The 20,759-nt window shown below is 38.4% G+C and overlaps 1 protein-coding gene across 1 annotated transcript in view; it reads left to right on the top strand.

Annotated features, from left to right (window-relative positions):
• Positions 1-20,759, top strand: part of CD2AP (CD2 associated protein) — a gene marked incomplete at its 5' end in the record, with an annotated part of 86,105 nt that overhangs the window by 44,628 nt on the left and 20,718 nt on the right. The window contains 7 exons of the mRNA XM_081997998.1: positions 528-681; positions 4,409-4,509; positions 8,998-9,118; positions 11,595-11,779; positions 15,377-15,485; positions 19,206-19,297; positions 20,478-20,582. Of these exons, the coding sequence (XP_081854124.1) occupies positions 528-681; positions 4,409-4,509; positions 8,998-9,118; positions 11,595-11,779; positions 15,377-15,485; positions 19,206-19,297; positions 20,478-20,582 (867 nt within the window). The remainder of the gene's footprint in view (positions 1-527; positions 682-4,408; positions 4,510-8,997; positions 9,119-11,594; positions 11,780-15,376; positions 15,486-19,205; positions 19,298-20,477; positions 20,583-20,759) is intronic.

The following is a 20,759-nucleotide window of genomic DNA, read 5'->3' on the forward strand; positions in this document are numbered from 1 at the left end:
CTATTTCTTGTATCTCTCTTTTCCACTTGTGTCTTTCAGCATTATGATTGCATCTTGTCTGTAAACAACCTCTGAGCTTTCTGAGGCCTTTTCTGATCACCTAATACAGTCTTACATACTAAAGTATTTCTAGTGCTCTACCCTATGGGTCTGTCATTGAAGTGCTATCTGTATTTTTAAAAATGTTTTCAAATATGAGCTGTGACTTAAGAGTTGTCATATGGGACTTATGGGCTCAAAGCTACTTTTCTTAGGTTTGGAGTAAATGGCTAAAATACGGCCGGTTTCTGAATTTTCTCAGCACATCAGCTTACCTGTTTACTAAGATGATTGTATGGAAGGGTCAAGTCTGTTAAGGCCTTTAATATGTTTAGGTGCAGGTTGCCATGATTTTTTGAGTATAATATGTCATTACACACCAAATGGTAAGTAGTTGAAATCTGTTAGTCTGTGGGGTGCCTGTCTAAAAACACTGACCTCTTGGGTAATTTAAATGGCCTTTCAGTCTTCTAAATGTCTTGTTTCAGGAAGTTAAGAAGGATGTAGAGCCCAAGGATGATGCCGTACCAGTAAGGAGGGAGAAATCTGGCAATGTAGCCAGTCTTGTGCAGCGTATGAGCAGCTATGGGCTTCCAGCAGGAGGATTTCAGCCTCATCCCCCATCCAAAAGCTTCAAGAAGAGTATGTAGTCTTTCCAATTCCTTCAATTGCATAAGCTGCTGATGTGCATTTTTTTTTTAATAAACATGAATTATTGAATGTCTGACTTTAGTTTTCCGTACACCCTTACAACTGAGACATGGGAGCAAAAACTTGGTTTCTAAGCCAAATTCTGCTCCTGGGAAGATTCTGCATGGGCAGAAAGCTTATTTGTAGTTCTTAACAGCAGCAATAGGGATGAATTTTCCAGGGAACAGGATTTAGACTCTTTCCAGATGCCAGAAAGTTGCTCTGTAACTTCACGTGAGTTGTGCTTGTATTGTCAGGTACCTGAATGTGAACTGCAGTCCTGTTCATGATAGTCAAAAATCTTCCTGTGGTCATTTCTTTTAAACGTTAAAGTTTTGCTACAAATTCAGGGCTTTGTGACAAGGAAATGCTCTGTAGTTCAGGTTCGTCTTGTTTGTTAGGCTTGCTTCTAGTGTGAAATAAGGTGGGATTGGTGGTGTCTAAGAAAAAGTAGTGGTCTGTCTTTGTAGCTGCAGCCCCCAGGATGGTCAGGAGTGTAGATGTGGTGCCTCTATATCTGTGGTTTCTATGTTTTAATGTCAGTATTTAGATCAAAGTGACTAAAACCTAGAGGTGACTAAAACTTAGCATTCCCTGCATCCAGGAAATTGACTTGTGATTTGTATTGGGACACCTCAGTCTTATAAGAGACATTGCTCTAAATTACTCTGGCTTCCTCTCTCTTGTAAGGGGCTGCAGGTATTTATGATTTAAGCTTGCTTTTTTAGAAAGAATTTAGAACTTACTGTTTCTGGTATGTTTATGCTTTGAGTTTTTGCCCACAAAGGAGAAGAGCCACTAGTTGTCTTTTAAAGCCCTGAAATGGGACCATAAGATTCACCAATGTGTTGAAACCTTCTTCTAGGCAACTAAGGATGTCACCAAAATCACTTTTTGGTGAATCTGATCTGTATATGCATATTAGCAACAGCACATACGTGCCTGTTAGATGTTTGCATCAGCAGGTTTTTGAAAATTTAGCCTGAAGGATTAATGCTCTTCCTAGATTAATGCAACCAGGCTCTGAAAGAGAATCAACATGATCCTTATGGGTCCTTCCAACTTGATATTCTAGGATTCTGTGAACTTGATCTGAGACCAGTTCAAGTGTTGGCTACTCATTCTGGTCTCCCCAGCCCTGGAACGATCCCGTATTCAGCGTGTCTCATCCTCATGTTGGTGGCTGTGGCCAGAGTAGTACGTACAGCTTGGTCTCCCAACTCTGCCAGTGCTCTGGCTAGTCTTAGCCTCCTGGAAAAAAATGCTTTAACAAAGCACCTTGCTTTAAGCACACAGCTGTTTAATTGGTGTAATGACAGTCTCGGTGTTTCCATTTTACTTGCTGTTCCCTCTTTCCTGGAAGACTGTTTAAACAGCTCCTGCAGATCCTGTTTGCTCGGTGCCTGGGTAATTGCTCACTCCCTTCAAAAGGTGCTTAGTGCAGTGCCTAGTCTTTCCGTTTCTGGTTCCTAACTTTGCAAAATGAAGTTTACAATGTTAAAAGCAACGTAAAGTTTCTTTGACAGCGGGTTTCCAGTGTGTCATGAGGTAGGTTGTCTCTGCCTGGGAAGTCTCTTGCGGTGTTCTCATGTGCAGCTCTTGCTGAATTCAGGTATTCTGTATCAGGTGGGTAGTAAGCTGCAGGCAGTATTCCTATCAGTTAGATGGCTGCTTTTATTCAGGAAAAGGAAAATACAGAAGGTGTGCTAAATTATGGCAACAAAGGGCTAAATTTGGTTTACCCTATACAAAACAAATAAAACCTGAAGCCAGACAAGTTATTTTGGAAGTGGACAGAATTGCCTGGGGGCTGCCAGCCCAGTCCTGCTGCACCACGTGAAGCTGGAATGTTGTTTTCTGAGTGGATAGGTTAGCTTCCTAGGTTAATCTAGGGATTTTCAAAACTGAAAGGCAGTACTTCCTAAACTGGCTATCACTGAACTGACTGCAGGTGAGAGTGAGTTCTGGATGTGAAATGCATCCGTAGGTTTGTTCCCTCCCCCATTTAGATAGAATTACAGTATGAAAAGGAATGTTGAGATCAGATTTATCGAAATGACCGTGACTTTTTATTTTGCCTTTCTTTGGTATCAGTTAATCTCGTATAAAGGAGGAGCCCTGAAAGTGCTGTAGGCGGTAGTAAAGGCCAGTGAACTGTTTCTTGCAATTACTGTTAACCTAACAGTCCCTCTTGACTGATGTATGAGTTTCAGTGGAGTTAAAAGAAGAATATATTATGTGGGCAATTATGTGTTATTAGAAATAACCCACGGAGCTTCATACTTTTGGCTTATTTGTTTCCTGTCCCTTTTAAGCTCTTTAGAGCACAGACCATATACCAGCATGTAGAAAAATTTTTGATTTGGTGAGCTCTCAGAAATTTTAGATGCTGAATATTACTTGGCTGCCTGGCGTGTTTTGTACTGAGGATGCTGGGTGTGGTGGTCTTCTGAACGTCTGACTTTGGACTTTCAACGCTCCTATAATAAGACAAGGATCAGTCTTGGAGGCAGTATCTGTGTTTTGCAATGTTTTTAACAAGCTAATCTTAATTGCTGAAGTGTATGTTCCATTTGAGTATGGAAGGAGTGCAAAGTGTAAGAGGGAGTATTGGAAATTATACAGCTCCTATAAGCTTTAAGCTTTACTACTTCAAGCTTTTGGTTAATATTTTCACTTAAACTGCAGCAGATTGTTTTGGGGCGGATAGGGAGTGTGTGTGGATCATAGCTCAGGATGGCAATTGCCTTCAAAAGCATGCTGGCTGCTCGTTGTGGAAAAGGTCTGAAGGCATGGCCTCTTGTTTGAAGGAGAAATGCCTAAACTGTCCGGGTTCAGCAGTAGCATCACTCCAGGATACATGCCGTGTAACTGAGTGATAGTAGGTTCACATCGCTCTGGCTGGAAGGGTTGTTGGAACTTCAATTCTTTCCCCGCTCAGGATCTCATTTTGTCTTTTTAATGCCTGCAGAGCTTTACTGATATGTAGCAAACATCTGAAGACTTCACTTTATTTTAACTTTGCCTTTGTCAAACACTGCTAATTGAAGCTTAGGCTTAATTTCTCGACTCCATACTGAGAAAAGGGAGGTTTTTTGCATTTGCAGATAAAAATGAGTCGGATTTTGAAATATGAGCCGAGCAAATATTAGCATTACGTCAGACCTTTAGTTAGCAGGGTTTTGTTAGAGGGCATAAAGGCTACCTGCACTTCAGTGTTGTGCAGAACAAAACTTTTTTTTTCTTTCAAGATTACTTAAAGATTGGAGGCTCAAACTTGCACATGTTCTTCCAAGCAAGTACTAACACTGCAGCTGGCAGCAGTTGTCATTCTTGCAGATTTTGATCAGGAAACAGCTTGAAAATCTTTGTACTGGGGATTTACTTGACTGGCTTGTGTCAACGTGTTTTTTTTTATAGCATGTTGGTAATTTGCAGTGTAGTGTGTGTTTGTAACCAGCAGTCTGTGAAGCTCAGTGGTTTTCAAACTTAGCGAGCTGTATCTTAGAGCTAGGCTAAAGTGACACAAGCAAACTAGAAAACCAGCGGCAAAAGTTACGTAGCTTTTTGGGATTGTTTATGGGTCTTCATGTCAGATTTGATCCTCAGGAGCTGAGTGTAGGGAAAAACTAGTTTTCCTTTGCAAACGTTCTTACTTTTGCCATTTCCCTTGAATCAGGGTCCAAGAAGCGGCAGTGCAAAGTACTCTTCGAATACATCCCACAGAACGAGGATGAGCTTGAACTCAAGTTGGGGGATGTGATCGACATCAATGAAGAGGTAGGCTGTTTAACAGAGCTAATTGTCTCTTTATGTGTCCAAAAGACAAATTGTTTTTTTGTTTGATTACTTGAATTGCAAGGATGTTGGAAAAATAGCACGGGAAGTAGTGTTTTTGAAGATAAAGCTAACAGGAGTTCTTTTTCTCGGGATCTAATGCTAAATCAATGAAATACTAGATGTTTAGCTAGCCCAGCCGAAACCAGGGCATAGGGGAAGTATTTGATCATCACAGCAATAAATTATGATCTGTTACACGGATTCCTTTTCTGAAAGACTTTTCTAGTTCTTTGGCCCTGTCGATGTGATACTCACTTTTAGGATGTTTATACTAAAACTGTTTGACCAGTTGCCTTTAAGTTGACATACCCTAACTTGGTTTAAGTGAAAAATGTTATTTGACCTGATTTTCTAGTTTTGTGCTTTCTTGTGAAGTCATTAAAACTTTGAACTATAGTAACAGTATTCAGTAATAAACCTGTACATGGAGTATATAGTTCGACCCACTTGCACAAAAATACAAAATGTTCAAATGCACTCAGCAACATGTTACTTCTCTTGCCTTCATTTTCCACTGGATGAAAAATATAAAAATCTGTCTTGATGTTCAGAACTTGATGGCAATGGCCCCATATATCTGAGAGGGGGATTAGATGTAGGGATTTCCTTTCTTTTCCTACTTAAGTCCGTCCCTGATATCTGTTCTATTAAATAGCAGCTTGTGTTGTGGGAGGCTTGAATATGTGGGAGGAGTGTCTCTTACAAGAGCTGAATCTGTCAGGGAACCCGTGGAAAAGACCAGAGCAATCATGGAAGGAACCTTTTCAGAACTAGGTGGAAAAGTTCTGCACGGCATGCTCTGACCTTCACTGGTGCCATCGCTTCTTACCACCTCCCTGAGAGTTGGAGGAAGGAGAAGATCGAACCTTTCTTTCTAGCCATGTGTTTGGTGGTGCTTTTTAAGTAGCTTTGAGACTGTTTTTTCACATGCATGACCTCTTTTGAAGAGAGTGCTAACTCTCCAGGATCCTGACAGTTGCCAGGAAGGACTTTCCCATTCTCTTAGCAAGGAAAAAGTTATGCTTGTAGATGTGTTTGCACTACTGACTTCCGGAATTTGTTCTCTTTGAATAAACAGAGCAAAACCTGCTCACTAAAATCACAGTTTCAAAATTACCGTTGTGTGTGGATGTTTTGTAAAGGAGTACTCCTGCATAACCGTACCAGTTTCATCTGTGGATAGTGCCTGTACACAACAGTCATGACTTTGGTCCAATATAAGCATCTACAAAAGATAACATGTGCAGTAAACTGTTATGGAAGTTTCTGGTTTGGGTCACACATGTCAACATCTGGAATTATTTTGAGAGGGGTGTTCAGTGTGATGTATCAGAGATGACCAAGTAACCAAACAGAATAAAAAGATCAAAGCATTTCCTCATCTGGTTTCGTAAGGAAACATGGGTTTTATTCTTCTAACTTTTTTTTTGGTCAGTCTCCATGCTTCTTCCTTTCCTAATGATCTGAAAATACATATTTGTAGTACCCAGCCTTTGCTACTTCTGAGGAGAAAACTATTAATGAAATTTTTAGATAAATGCTACAAGGTAGAAAAATACTGCAGATTACTACTAGAATAGAGTTGTTTACGCACTGTTTTTAAGAGGGTCTAGAATACACCTGACAGGTATAGGCAAGGTCTGCTTCACAAAACTGTACTGGTGGACCAGAAATGTGAAGAACAGTAGAAAACACCATCCATTGGGTGTGCAATGTGCTGGGATAACTTGTCTTCACTATTGTGAGATGATCTTAGCTTCCATTTATATATCAAAGGTGCTGTTTATATATATATGCAGATAACTCATAACTGTTACTTCAATGAAAGATCATTTGGTCCCTTTTTTATGGGGAAAATAAGGTAAAATCAACTCCAGAAGGGGATCAGTTCTGCCAGTTACCTGAGAATAATTTAGTATTTATCCCTTGCAATTGTTTTCATAAATTGAGTAGTTACAACTGACATTACTGATTGTGAAGGTGGAGGCAGATGGGTTTGGAAATTAAATGGGTAACACTGAAGAGAGCAGGCTACAAGGATCACAAGTACCTTTAGGGAAGAAGGCCCTTGTGCTGTGTGCTGGCTGAATCCACAGGGCTTTTTCTTTGTAGAACATGTGGTTTTGCATGCAAAATAAACACACAAAGTGTATGTGATAAGTGTATCATTGCTGTAAAATTTTTATTTCTCCTTTGTATCTCCCCCACTCCTGTCAGATGCAGTACTAAATAGCAGATTTATTTTTGTAGTTTTATATTTGTAGTATTTGCATGGTGTGTTATCAAGCATAATCTAAATTCATGTTGTTGAGTTTTTATTTAAAAAATTAAAATATCATATTGGCAAAACTGCTTGTTTCAGCCTTTCTCCCTGTCTCCCGGACTTTGTTTAGAAGTCTGGGTTTTCATCAGCTTACAGAAATAAGTTGATGGAATTCACACTCCAAAAAAAAAAAAGTACTGATGTGTGTGCCAGAGCTCTAACTCCCTCTTGTGGAAATTGTATCATGTGGTAAGATTTTTGAAATGGAAGATCAGAGTTGTGAAATAGTCATCTGTGGTGCTGGCGTCCAGAGATGCGCAGATTGCTCTCCACCAAAGTGTGTAGAACTTTCTTATCTGTTTTTTTTTTATGTCGATTAAAGATATCTTTTCTGGTAATATAGTTTGCATATAGTCAGGTTTTTTAAAGACAGTGTGGTAAGGAGGCTGAAGAATGCTCAAGAAGTATGCTCAAGAAATTTTTGTTTTATTCCTGACTGTCTCTGAACTGGCATCACTTTGCCTTCCCAGTCTGTAAAGTGCTTTGCTGACCTTATTTTTGGCAGAGAGTACATGGATCCTCGAGGTGTTTTCTGTATCGTAAGCATTAAAAGTCCCTTTCTCACGGCTCTTGGGTGTAGTATGGGTGAGACAAGGCATTCCAATTTTCGTTTTCTGTAATGTATTCTGTAAAGCACAAGGTGCCAGAGCCTGGTCAGCACTTGTCAGTAATCTACCCTTAAAATTCGTTTCAGAGAACCAGACTCTGAAGTTGAACAATCCACAGCAAAGCTATATTTGAGCACCAGGATGTCTTTGAAAATAACAGTGCTCTTTTCAATGCTTGTCTGTGTCTGTAGCTGCCAGGTTTTGCATGCATTTTGCTTGCCTGGAGGTAGACTAGCGTTTAAAAACTATGTCTGTGTGTCATGCGTAGTGACCTACAAAACAAGGCTAAAAAAAGATAATGTAAACAACTGCTGTCCCCCGTCCCCCCCCTTGCTTTTCTTTCTTTTCTAAAAACAGCTTTCCATCCCTAAAACAGAGCAATTGAAATGAAATATTGTGAAAAATTATCTTAGCTACGGTTTTGAAGTAGTGCTCATTAGGCAAATAAATTTGATTTATTTAAGACATTTTGAAAATTCTTCATAAATTTGAAAAGCACAATTCTTACTCAATCTTCTGGGATTGTTTTATACCATCACCTATGCATGCCCAGCTTTTGCTTGTTCTGCTTTGGGCCATAGGATATTCCTGATAAACATTCCATTAAATTTGAAGTATTGCAGTGTAAATGACACACTGGGAATCCAAGCATGTAACTGAGCATTAGAGTCGTCATGTTCCCAAATTCTTGAACAGGTTTATTTCCAGTGCAAAAAATGAGTTATTTTGTGAATAACAAAGCCAGCAGAATTTGGCATCCGACAGACTTCCATTCTTAGAACTGCTCTATGCCACCACAAAATCCTCGTGCGTCTCAACTACCTTCATTGGCTGGCCAGCTCTGTTGGGAAAGCATCCGTATCCTCTGACACATCTAGAGCTAGGCGTATGCTGTTCAGCCAGTTGCGTCCTGCTAAAAGGAGTTGACAGCTTAGGTTTCCATTACTCTGTGACGTCCTTAAGGCCTTTTTTCTGTTCTACCCTGAAACTTGTGTCTTTTGTTCAAAATTGTTTGAAGCTGTTAAATGGATAAGAGGCCAGTGGGAATAAGACTGGTGGAGACTGGACAAGACAGAGGAAAAGACAGATGGACAGCAAGAATACATAAAAATTTCCTTGGGAAGCCAGACTAAAAGTTGCATTTTTATTTCATAAACAGTTTTAATATTTTCTTCTTCCGTTAGATGTGTAATGCCTGTTACTCTGTCTTACCTTGAGAAAGTTGGTGAACATTTTGCTTCTCTTCTGGATTAATTGGCATGGGACTAGTCTTATGTTTCAGGATCATTGCTGTAGTGATGGAAGTGACAGTAAATTATTTTCTTGCTCTTCTTACTGCCTGCTGTTTCTACATCTCTGGTGGGTTTCTTTAAAGAGAAATCGTGGTCGTTTGAACTTCCCCAAAGTTGTTTCTAGAGTTTTGTAAGTGAAGTATGGATGGAAATGATAGGAATTTCCTTTTGCTTTATTGGTAATGTGCAAAATATTTCTATACAGGTAGAAGAAGGCTGGTGGAGTGGAACACTAAATGGCAAGGCAGGGTTGTTTCCTTCAAACTTTGTGAAAGAATTGGAATTGATGGATGATGGAGAAACACAGGACACTCTGGATGATGCAGGTGGTATTCTGTTTGTTGTAAACCCTTAGTAAAGTCATTTTAGATCTCAGGTGTAATTTGGAGTAATATTGTTGTAGTACAACAAAACTTGTAAAGAATTCAAGCTTCTTAATGAACGGTAAGTAATTTAATTCTAGGAAATACTGATGCTAAGTATGAAGATACCTGTCTTGCTCCCACTGCATGTCTAATAAAATTGCAGTCAAGATCCTGACCTTGCAAATGTATATTATGCATTTTATCACTATAAATTTAATCATATTCAGAGTTGAGCTTTTTTAGTATTGGATATAGAATTATTTTTCCAGTTAGTAGCTTTTTTTAGTCTTATTCTCACAGACATGAGTTCTCTAACATGAAAAACTTAAGCATTTAACCAAGTCAGCTGAGAATTAAAACTTGAATTTAGTTAGGACAGTGTAGGGGCCCTCAACTTAAGAACCAGGGCCCCCTTCCCAGGATTCATTTTTATTATGTTTTACTCTAACAAGGAAATGTTTTTAAGGTAGTATTTATATTTAGCCATTCCTTTGTGACTATGACTGTGTAGCTTGGGCAGAAGCAGACGGTCTGTTGGCTGAGCAATAGTTGAGCGGGGCCAGGCAGGTACATGCTTTACAGGCAAATACTTTGCTCCCTTGAAACGGTACTTTAGAGGCATTCTGTCTATGAATACCTGTTTGAAGGTTGGGGACTTGTGATGTGATACTGCTGAAATGGGAGTGTTCTTTGGGAACAACATCTTAATGCGAGTTAATTGATGCTGCAAGACAGCTGTGTAAAGTTCAAGGGGAAGAAGTGATTTTTTTTTTTTTTTTTCTTGTAGTAATGTGCACCCTCATTTACACCATGTTCAGCATTGTTTGTTTCTAACAAGGGTTTGCTCAGAGGCAGGAAAGAAAGGTCTGGCTTGGATTTTTTTTTTTTTTTGTGTGAATTGTGGAAGTAATTACAGTAGCGTAAAACAAGAGTTGTTTGACTTGAGCAGTCCCAAATAGCTCAGTGGCTGTCTCCTTGGAGGTCAAGTTCCCTGAATTTAATGGGGTCTGGTGAGATGAATTTACAAATGGATATGTGCTGGTCTTAATTCCTGAATGCTGAGATCAGTGGGACTGAACAGTAATTTGAAGTATTTTGTATTTTCTGTTAGTAACTAACAAGTAATGATTTTCAGCCCCTCACACCCCCAGAGGTTATATTTAATTCTCAGTGATTTCACAGTCAGGATCTCAAGTATCTGCTAGTTCTTTCGTCACTCCCAGGAAACAGTAAATGCCCCATTCGCTGAGCTATGGTATTTCAAACATGCAACCTGGACTTTTCTCATCAGTGGAATTTCTTAGCTATCCTTTTAGATATCTAAGAGGGATATAACTAAGTGAGGAGTAACTCAATTAAGGAAAGGAGAGAAACTGAAATCAAGAGGTTATGTATTCATGGTATTATCAAAACCCCTTAAATTACGGTTCAGGGAAGAGGCTTTAATCTTTATTGGAATTCCTAGACCTACATATGCTGGGAAGAACTTAACTGAAAAGCTAAAAGATGTGGAGGCTATTTTGAATTTGGTTTAAGCAAGCTGTCTATTTTCACATGACTATCTCCTGGAAATCTGCACATGGAAATAGTTTGCCCATGACTATTAGTTTGTAGGTTTTAACAGATTTGGCTGTAACTTAAAAGTTAAAAAACAGTCTTAAAAGCTCCCAACACCTAAATTAAGTTCTTCTCTGAACTACATTTTTGGGGGTGGGTAAATGTTGTCTCTTAAAACTGAAAGATTAAAAGAATTTTAAATACTTGTTATCTACCAGTGATTAATCGCAAACAACTATATCTGATTTGAATGTTTACGTAACTTAAAATAGGTTTTAAGTGTTATCAGGTTAAAAAACTATTTAAATAAATTTGCAAGAAACTCTTTTTAGGTATTTTTGATAGTGCATTTTGAGCAATAGGGATATGTCACTTTAGCGCCTTGAGAGGCATCATTCTACTACTGAAACACACTGTTTTTTCCTGTGGCTGTTGAAACATGGTAGGACTCATTATCAACCTTTATCGATTATGGCTTTCAGCAGCTATATCTGTGCAAACGACAAGCTTTTAGATGTTGCACTAAAAACATGTCTTCAGAGAATGCATAAGCAATGTTTCATAAAACTAATGGAAAACATAAAGTTGATGTTAACAGACTGTAGAGCCTGAGTGGTAATTGAAATAGCAAGAAGTATTAGTGATCTAATGACTTAGTTGACACCAGTATTCAATGCAATACTAGTGTTATTTCAAATGGCCTTATGTTAAATATACAACTAGAACAAATGTGAGGTATTACAGCTAAAATAATCTTCCTAGAACAGCTGTTTAGGAAGAGCAGTGTACACAGCTGTGCTATTCCCATGTTTTTTCCCAGAAGAGCAAATAAATAATTTCAGATATTAAAACAACTTTTTCTTCCTGTTTTTACTTTCAGAGTCTGTTTTCAGTGGTCCTACCTCACCTGTGGTCTCTCCAGGAAATGGGAGTGAACCTGGATCTGGACCAGCACAGCCAAAGAAAATCCGAGGTATTGGGTTTGGAGACATCTTTAAAGAAGGCTCAGTGAAACTTAAGACAAGATTGTCAAGTAATGAATCAGAAGATAAAAAGCAAGATAAGGTTTGTAGCAGTTCATATGGTTATTTTGGGGTTTCCTGTAAAAATAATTTAAAAGACGTGGTATCTGAAGACATAATATCTTACAGATGCTGAATACACTGGCTGTTTTAAAATTCGTCAATATTGTTCCATAATCAGACCATAGTCATTTCATAAGGCTCTTGCCTAGAAAACAAAACAAACCCCCTCAAACTTCTTTCATAGTAAGTTATATTTAACGTTGATTCCAAGAGTTCTACTCAAATGTCTTAGTGTTTAAAACATTAGAGAGGGAAAACCAAGCTGGTACAAAAATTGTTGTTTCAAAGCCATGTGGCGTAAGACGTCATTTCTCAAACGCATCTACAGTACAAGATCTCTCCTAGTTCTCTTTGTAACAGAGTTTGTATACAATCTGGGACAAGAGTATTAAGTCTTTCCATACAAGTTAAACTTGTCCTTTAAAACAAGGAATATTTTGGGGTTTCTTTAGCTTTTGGTTTGGGATTTTTTTGCATGTTTTGGTGGATCTTGAGATTACTGTTATAGGTGTCAGCTGTCATTACCAATGTAAATGTCCTTCAGTGAATGCTGCCAAGCTTTTTGGCTTTGGTAATGTCTTAGGTTAATGAGCTACATAAACTGCTGATTGTGTAAGCCTCAGAAATACTGTTCTACAACTTTGCATCCTGTTTCATTTTCCCCCTTTTTTATGCGTGAGTGGGAAAAGGAGCACTTTTACTCTCTCTATTGAACTTAAAGCTTAGGAGAGAGCAGATAATATGATGATAACGAAATTGCTTTAGTTTGACTTTTATTTTGATTTGAACCTGAGAGTGCTCTTATCCCTTGGAAGCACAACAGCAACGCTCAGTCCTTTATCTTGAACTTATGCATTGTTTATACCAAGAGCCTGAGTATGGATTTTCAGCTTTTGATAATTTAAAGGCAGCTGAGGTAACCCAGTGTTTCAGTTTCTACTCAGGTGATCAATTCAAGAAAGCTTTTAAAACCTTGGTCCACTATCAGTTTTTTGTTTGTGGGTTATGGCTGTTAATGCTGTTTTGTTGACTGATTTGCTGCTACGGAAATAAGTGTAGTAGTGTAGGGCAAAAGATGGGGTGAATTCCTGGGAAGAGAAATAGGGTCAGAGGCTTCCTTGAATGTGTTTGCTCTCTGTAGCAGTGCTAAGAGCAGAGCTCATCCACCTATAGACATGGTGTGTGTCCTTTTTGTTTCTGATCCAGTCAAAACATCAGATGATTCAGAAAATGAAAGTTAACAAGAGTGTTGCCTTCTGTTTAAGGCTCAGGGAATATCCTCTCCTGTGGAGGAGGATGTTCAGCTTGGAGAATAGAAGGCTCCGGGGAGATGTTATTGCATCCTTTCAGTATATTAAGGGAGCTTATAAGAAACATGGAGAGACTTTTTACCAAGGTCTGTAGTGGCAGGACAAAGGGCAATGGTTTTAAACTAAAAGAGGGTAAATTTAGATTGGACATAAGGAAGAAATTCTCTGTGATGAGGGTGGTGAGACACTGGACGAGGTTGCCTGGAGAAGTTGTGGATGCCCCATTGTTGGAATTGTTCAAGGCCGGGTTGGATGGGGCTTTGAGCAACCTGATCTCAGTGAAAGATGTCCCTGCCCATGGCAGGGGGCTTGGACTAGATGATTAGTGAAAGTCCTTTCTAACCCAGACCCTTCTATGATTCTGTGAAGGCACATTGATTTTCCTTGGTTCTCTCCAGGCTTTTGTCTCTTGAAGTAGGAGTCTGTGGGATCACTGCATCGTGTGAATGCTGTTACACGAGGGTTTCAGGACCTAGCTTTCAATTTGCTTTTTTGTCATGAGATCGATTGTTCAGAAGTGCATTTCCCTACTTTCTGCCTTGTAGTTTGGAAGTAAAAAGAGCCTATCTAAAGTATGGTCAATTAATGTGAAGTCTTTGCAGACACTTTGAATGGTGCTATTTGATTATGTATAAACACTAAAATAGCTTGGCGCTCTGTTTTGTTGGTTGGCTTGTCTGGAAAGCTGTTGTAGGCTGTTTCTCAGCAAGAGCAGAAAAGAAGTGAGGAAGGAGTTTCACATAGCTTAAAGACAATGAAATAAACAGTTGAGTTTAGCACTTAATATTCCACTTACGCTTGTTGCCAAAGTTTGCCCAAAGGCAAACAAACTTACAGAGCAACCTGGAGAGCCCTAGGAAGATAAGTCTCGTGAAGGTCTTGTGAAAATGGATGGCGGCTTTGGATTTGTGCTCAACTCACTTTTTAGTCAGATGGAGGGATGGTGAGGAGGCATTCTCAGTCTTTAGGCCAGTAGAAAAAAAGGGTGTCATCAGGAAATTCTAGAGCAGAGAGGGCTTTTTTGCCTTGGGGGATTTGGAGACTGTTCAGCACAGGAAGGCTGAGCACTGATGTACCTGAAGTGCTCAAGAGTATATATGCTCCTGCAGGAGATAAATAGGTTTCAGCTGGTCCCAGCATCCTGCCTGGGCTCAGGCTATTTATACCCCGTCTGCCTAAACTTCCTCTCTCACTTCTAATTGCATCTTGTTTTGGAAGGGGGAAATATAGAGAACTATTTCCATGATGGACTTGTTTAGTCTCATAGGTGGGATATTTTAGTGCTTCCTTCATATAGCATTCTGGAGTGAGTGAGATTGCATATGTACTCCAAGAACATCCCAAGTGACCGTGGCTTCCTCTATGGTATGTCAGAGGTACTGAGCACCAGTCCACAGGCATCATCTGAGTTTAAGGAGAGTAAATCTAGTTTCCCTGTCAGAAGGAGGTCTGTGAAGCTTAACTGTAAATGAAAATGAACAGAGTAACGAAAGGCAACGGGTTTTTTCACGTCAGTAACACTGTTAGGGCTGCTCAGGTAAGTACTGACTGTAAGATCATATTCTATGTTTGTAGCTCATAGGGCTGCGAAGAAGTGGCTGCTGAATCTTCCTGGCAGCTCACTAAGTCTCCTGGGGGGCAAAAAAAAAAAAAATTGGAACAATTACTTTGGTTAGATGTTAACTCTGAAACTTGTTACTAGTTGCAATGCCTCTGGGTTTTTTTTGTTCAGTAGAGATGTGTAGTTCTGGTTCTGTTCTGTACAAATCTCTTAAGGGTGAAGAGGAGCTGGGACAGCTTTCATTTGCTCTTACATTTGTCTGAGTAGTTAAAAACTGATTGCCCCTTCTGCTGAGGTGGTGTATGCTGCTTTACTCCAGTGCAAAGTAAGCATGGTCAGTGAGTTACTTCCAGCAGAGCTGTTAAATAACCGCTTCTGTTCTGTGCTGGAGGAAGCAATTTTCAGGATAATGGCACAGTAACACTTGGAACTGCTGAAATACGATTGCAAAAGTATATCTGGCAATGTCCTGAGATTGGTTTCCTGTGTGAAAGCTGTTCTGTGTCTTTAATTGGTAGACAAAATTCTAATTGCGGTAATGAAGTAAATACAGTAAGTTAAGTACTTAATGGGAAAGCTCACTGAATCTCTTGGAGCTGGTAATTCGCATCATCTCACCTAATGAAAACCTGAGTATGTCCTGTAGCTTAATGAAAAGTAAAACTCAATGAATTTTTGTTAACAGAGTTCTCCTTTGTTCATATAGCCATCACCTAACCACCCCCCTGGAACAAAGCTAATTCATTTTCCCAGTACAACAAAAATTGAAAACTCATCAGAAGTAGTAAAATCAGAAGCTGAAAGTAAACCAAAAGGTAAGGCTGATGGAACTTTACATCTATTGTTTGGTAGTCCTCTCTAGAGAAGTATTTGGTTGTCACATTTTTTGTGTTAGAAGTTTAAAATTCTGTGTATACTGGGGTTTTGTGTAATGTTCTGTAGTTTTGAGGAATTGGGCAAATGCAAGAGTCTGAAGGAGGTTTTGCTTGCATTTCTGTGGAAAATGAATCAAAAAAACATTTGTAGGGTTGTCTCCCAGAACAAAATAAGGCTAGCGCATAGTTTTATTGTAGCAGCCCCTTTGCATTAATTTGCTACGTTGATGTGCTCAAACTGAATTATTTTCTGCCTAGCTTTTAGTGTTCAGCTGGGATGCTGGAAATCCTGTTGTTATGGAGCAGTCCCCTGGCTCCGTTTCTGTCCCGAGACTATAGAAGTGACTCTCTAGGCTCAGGATTTACTGTGGAGTTGCTAGTGTGTTGTCGTAGCTGTATGCGAAGTTTCATGTATCAGAAAGCTGGTGCTTATGCTTTCTTGAAGTGTGTTCCCCAGATAATCCGGTTCCATTGTGGTTCTGCTTATAACAACTTTGTTTTTATTTTCTCTAAGAATTTATGACTTTATTTAACTACCAAATTGCATAGTTTTATCTAGAGGTATATTTTTAAGTCAACCCAAAACATCTTGTGGGAGTACCAACCCCATATAAAAAATTAACTTCAGTTACGTGATGTGTAGACAGCACATTTCGCCCGATTCCGGAGCAGACCTTTTTTTGACTTCTGTATTGCAATTTCAAGTATATTTTTGTTTTATGCGGAAATACCTTATTTTGGTGTAAGTGGGTTGTTTTACGTGGAATGTATAATTTGCAGAAGTAAGAAAACTGCAACAAACAATAGACTTTTTTTGCCTGTGCTGGGGAGTTGTGTAATCTAGCAGAACAGAGCACTTGAAATGGCAGGCTTGTTAGTCAGAGCCTTAGCTTATCTGTAGCTATGGCAGTATATAGGGCATCCGTGCCATTTTAGCCACATTTTGGCTTTGTTGAATTGGTTGGCTATAAACAGCAGGACAGTGTTTACAACCAGCTGATAACTGTCAAGTAGTGTTGGATGTAATGGCTTGAAAAGTAGCTAAAACTTAAGTTTTTCCATTGCAGAGCATATATCAAAAGTTTGTCTACGATGCATTCGAGAGAAGTTGATGCTTGCTTGCAACTTTGAAATCTTTACTAAACGTCGAAATTGGGATAGTCTTGGGATTGTGCTTTTAAAGCATTCCAGTGCCATTGCTGTAGGAGTCAGCAAGACATTTTGCAGCCCTGAGCACTGTGAAATTTGACTTGTCTAAAACTTTTCACAAAAATTAATCCAAGTCTTGACTCAAAAATCTGAATATTCAGTACTGAACACTCAGAATGTTCAGTATTTAGCTCTTTTCATAATTTTGGGTGCATCTCATGCTAAAAACATAGAAAGGAGACTTACGCAGTAGCTATACTGAGTCTCTGCTCCCCAGAGAAATAAACACATCATAGAGGAACTTAAATATAATAGTAATGCTGTAGGAGAACATCAATAGATAATACCTATAGACACCATTTAAGAACATCTTCCAGTCTTTGGAAGAAAGCTTGATTTTCTTCCTTAGTGTTTTTATTTTAATATAGACCATGTTGTAGTTTATGTATAGCATTCTCAGTTTTGAGAGAGCAAGTTTTAAATAAATTGTGTTCAATAAGTTATCAGAGAATCTCTAAAATGTTTAGACTAGTGTGGCTTATTTTGTGGTGTGACTCTGCTGTTTCTGGGAAGCTTGTTTTGGCCTCTGATGCAAGTATGTAAAAATATTTTGTTTAAAAAAAAATAATCACACTTTGACCCCTTTTTCTCCCCTTTATGTTAGAGCACAACATCTGTGATATCTGCTACTATATTGTTAGTCCCAAGTCTTTGGAGAAGATTCAATTTTAAACTACCTTTTATTAAAAATATTTACTGAAGGTCAAGTTTACTGTTTTGTAAATACCATCTTAGATTGAAGTGCTGGAAAGTTAAACAGGACTCTTTCTTCATCTTAACTACTGGTGGAATATCAGGCTTATAAAATGTGTAATTTTACAGAATTGGGGCGTATAGAAATATATTACACTTGTGTTACACTTACTCGTTACTAATTAATAAATTCCCTGAATTTGATAGATATTAGTGTACCTGTTGAATTTTTTTAGTCGGTGTGAATTTTTTTTTTTACCTCAATTTAAACGTTCATGTCTGATGCTTTTCTGCTTATGTTTTCTGTAACTCTTCACAAACCACAATATAGTCGATCCGTAGTTGAGCATTTTTGATAACTAGATAAGGCAGTAAAATAATGCAACTTCTTGTACCTAGGACTACTCATGTTGTTACATATGTATGTGTATCTATATAAATCTCTTGAGTTTGGCGTACTTCTGCGTTTTAACAGTGGTTGGCACTGACCAAGGTGGACTAATTTAAGGATACAGTTTGTGCGTTCTTTTAAATACAGATTTATATCTTGATTAAACAATATACAACAACAGCAAAAATATTCAACTGCAACTGATTTATTTTCTTACCATCCAGCAAAAGACAGTCACTAACAAGTTGACTTACAGATGATTCTAATGATGACTTGATGTGCTGTTATCTAACTGAAGGTCGATACGGCTGCTCACTTGTGTGTTGTGTCAGTGCCAAATACCTGATAGGTTGTGGCAGCGCATTAGAGTCCATTTTGATTGCTTCCTCTTCCTTAATCTGTCAGATACAGAAATCCAGGCTTTTTATCTGCTAAATAATTTTAAATGTGTTGGGGTTAAAAAAGGTGCAAAAAATGCTTTGCAATTAGGACTTCTGTATTAATGTATTTTGCCTTTCTCATGGTGTTTTTGTTCTAGCGTGGGAAAGGAAAACAAATCCTCCTGCTTTTTTACCTGAAGTCGTTATCACAATTTTAAATAGATTAGTTATTGAACTCTACCAAATGGAAAGAAAGGAATTATTCTTTCCACTTTTTGCAGAAGAGGCTATGACTGTCTGAGTTGATCGCTCCGTTGAGCTCTGGTTTCAGGTGCTTGTCCAAGGAATTCCTTTGCTTCAGTTACTTGATTTCACTGCATGTTTTCAGCAAATGTGCTGCCTGGGTATCTGAAGTTTCTGTAATTGTACATTGTTAATGTACATTGTAATTATACAAAGGATGTCACCCTAAAACAATTGCATGTATTTAATTAGGATTTCAAATTTGAGATTAGATCGATTTTTGAGAAAATATCAAATAAACTCTCAATAAAAAGCTTGAAACCATTTTTGTCTGAAGCAGCTCAAAATTGAATATACAGTGCTATAGGGAGGGTTAGATAGGCTGTTAGAATTTTGAGTAGGCTCTTCTCTTCTTCCTCCCAAGTCAGAGTACTTGAATTAAGTTGCTGTTGTGGAAAAATATTTCAGAGCTTAAATCTTTGTGAAGTTAGTAGTTTATCTCCATTACTCTGTAAATATATAATCTTATTTTTCTTGTGATATGAATGACATAGTGAACATTTCCGAAACAGTCCTAGATGGCTGGTGTAGAAGGGAAATATGATTATAGTGATAATCTCTGAGTTCTCCTTGCAGACAGCACAAGTGAGCTGATATTATGTATCATATTATTATATTATCATATTATATACCATGGGTAGTAACATACTATGCAAGTGTAGTAATTGTGCTGCTTTATTTCAGCCAAGGAATATTGCAGGACAATATTCTCATACGAAGGCTCAAATGATGAGCTCAGCTTTAAAGAAGGCGAGATCATTCAAATAATCAGTAAGGTAAGACGTTCTGTCTGCTTTAACCATTTATATAGCTTTTGTGGGTTTTCTACAGGTAGGTAACATGTAAAATGTGAAAGCAGAAGAGTGTGTTGGAGTGGATCTTCCCGTAGACTGATTTGTCTCATGTGAGTGTCAGCTCTTTGCTTCTGCACTCAGTGAAGATACAGTTATCCTTAAAGATTGTTCTAGAGTGGGAAGTTATCTTAGATTCCTCAAAGGCCAGTCGGACCAAATACACACCCAGTACCAAATGCCTTTTCAGTGAGGAAATTGGAAAAGCTTTGCAAATAGCCATTTTACCTTCATAACTTGTACTTTTGCTCTGCTGATATATCGGGCTGACCTAGAGGTGGTGGTTGTTTTTCCCCTTCTCCTTTATCTGTTCAATATCTTAGCTGAACGGAGTGCTGAATTGTCCTTGTTGTGTACTGAACTTTGGGTTGAACTACTTGGTGCTGGTAACAGTGGCACATATCGGCATTAATCCAATTGGATTTTATGGATGAGTGACATCTGCGGTATTTTGGAACTGAGGCAAAGAGGAAAGCTTTTACTTATGCTGCTAAAATATTCAAATAACGTCATTTTCTGTTATGGACAAACTAAGGCCTTAATCCAGTAAGATCATGTAATGGATTTCTGTGCCACTGAATTAATTTGCCCTTTTTTTTTTTTTCCCCTTATGTCTTAATGTGGTTATTTTTTCCCCTCAGTAGGGTGTATCTTCTTGCTTCTTCACCCTTTTCAGACCAGTGGACTTGATCAGTCACATCAGAATCACTTTTATTTAGTAGAATTGTGTGATACTCCAGTGACACTTGAAATATTTGCTGAATAAATTGCAGTCAAGGAAGTTGAGAATATTGTGTTGTGCATTGACTCGTAACTAGTTTTATGTGCTTTCCTTTGCAGGTCCTACCCTTATACCCTTATCTTATATATGGTGTCATATAATTTCATCCTGCTTTTTAGACAACAAAAAAAGTGACCAAACCTGATCTGATCTGTAGCTGTTTCACCTTGCTAAGGTGGATAAAGTATTCCTCTTATAAATGTGATATATCAGACAAACAATTACTTTTATATTGTGAGTAAAAGCAAAAATATTTTTCCTGTAGCTGTATCTGTTCTGGGGAAGAAGTAAATATTGATTGAAATGTTCTGTTGCTTGTTTTAGGACACTGGAGAGCCAGGCTGGTGGAAAGGAGAACTCAATGGTAAAGAAGGAGTCTTCCCAGACAATTTTGCTGTTCAAATACAAGAGTCTGATAAAGACTTCCCTGTAAGTTCTTATGCATGTCATTTAGTACCACAAAAAAGTATCGATGGAAATGCAAGGAATAAAAGACTTCGCAGCACATCATGCTGCTTAAAATATTAATGCAATTGCAACAGTTTCTAACTTAACTTGTACTAGCTATATCAAAGAAGAAAGATTTAAACATTAGTTTAATATTTA

Source organism: Phaethon aethereus (genome assembly GCF_964289735.1).
Source record: "Phaethon aethereus genome assembly, chromosome: 3".
In the NCBI taxonomy this organism is placed as follows: Eukaryota; Metazoa; Chordata; class Aves; order Phaethontiformes; family Phaethontidae; genus Phaethon; species Phaethon aethereus.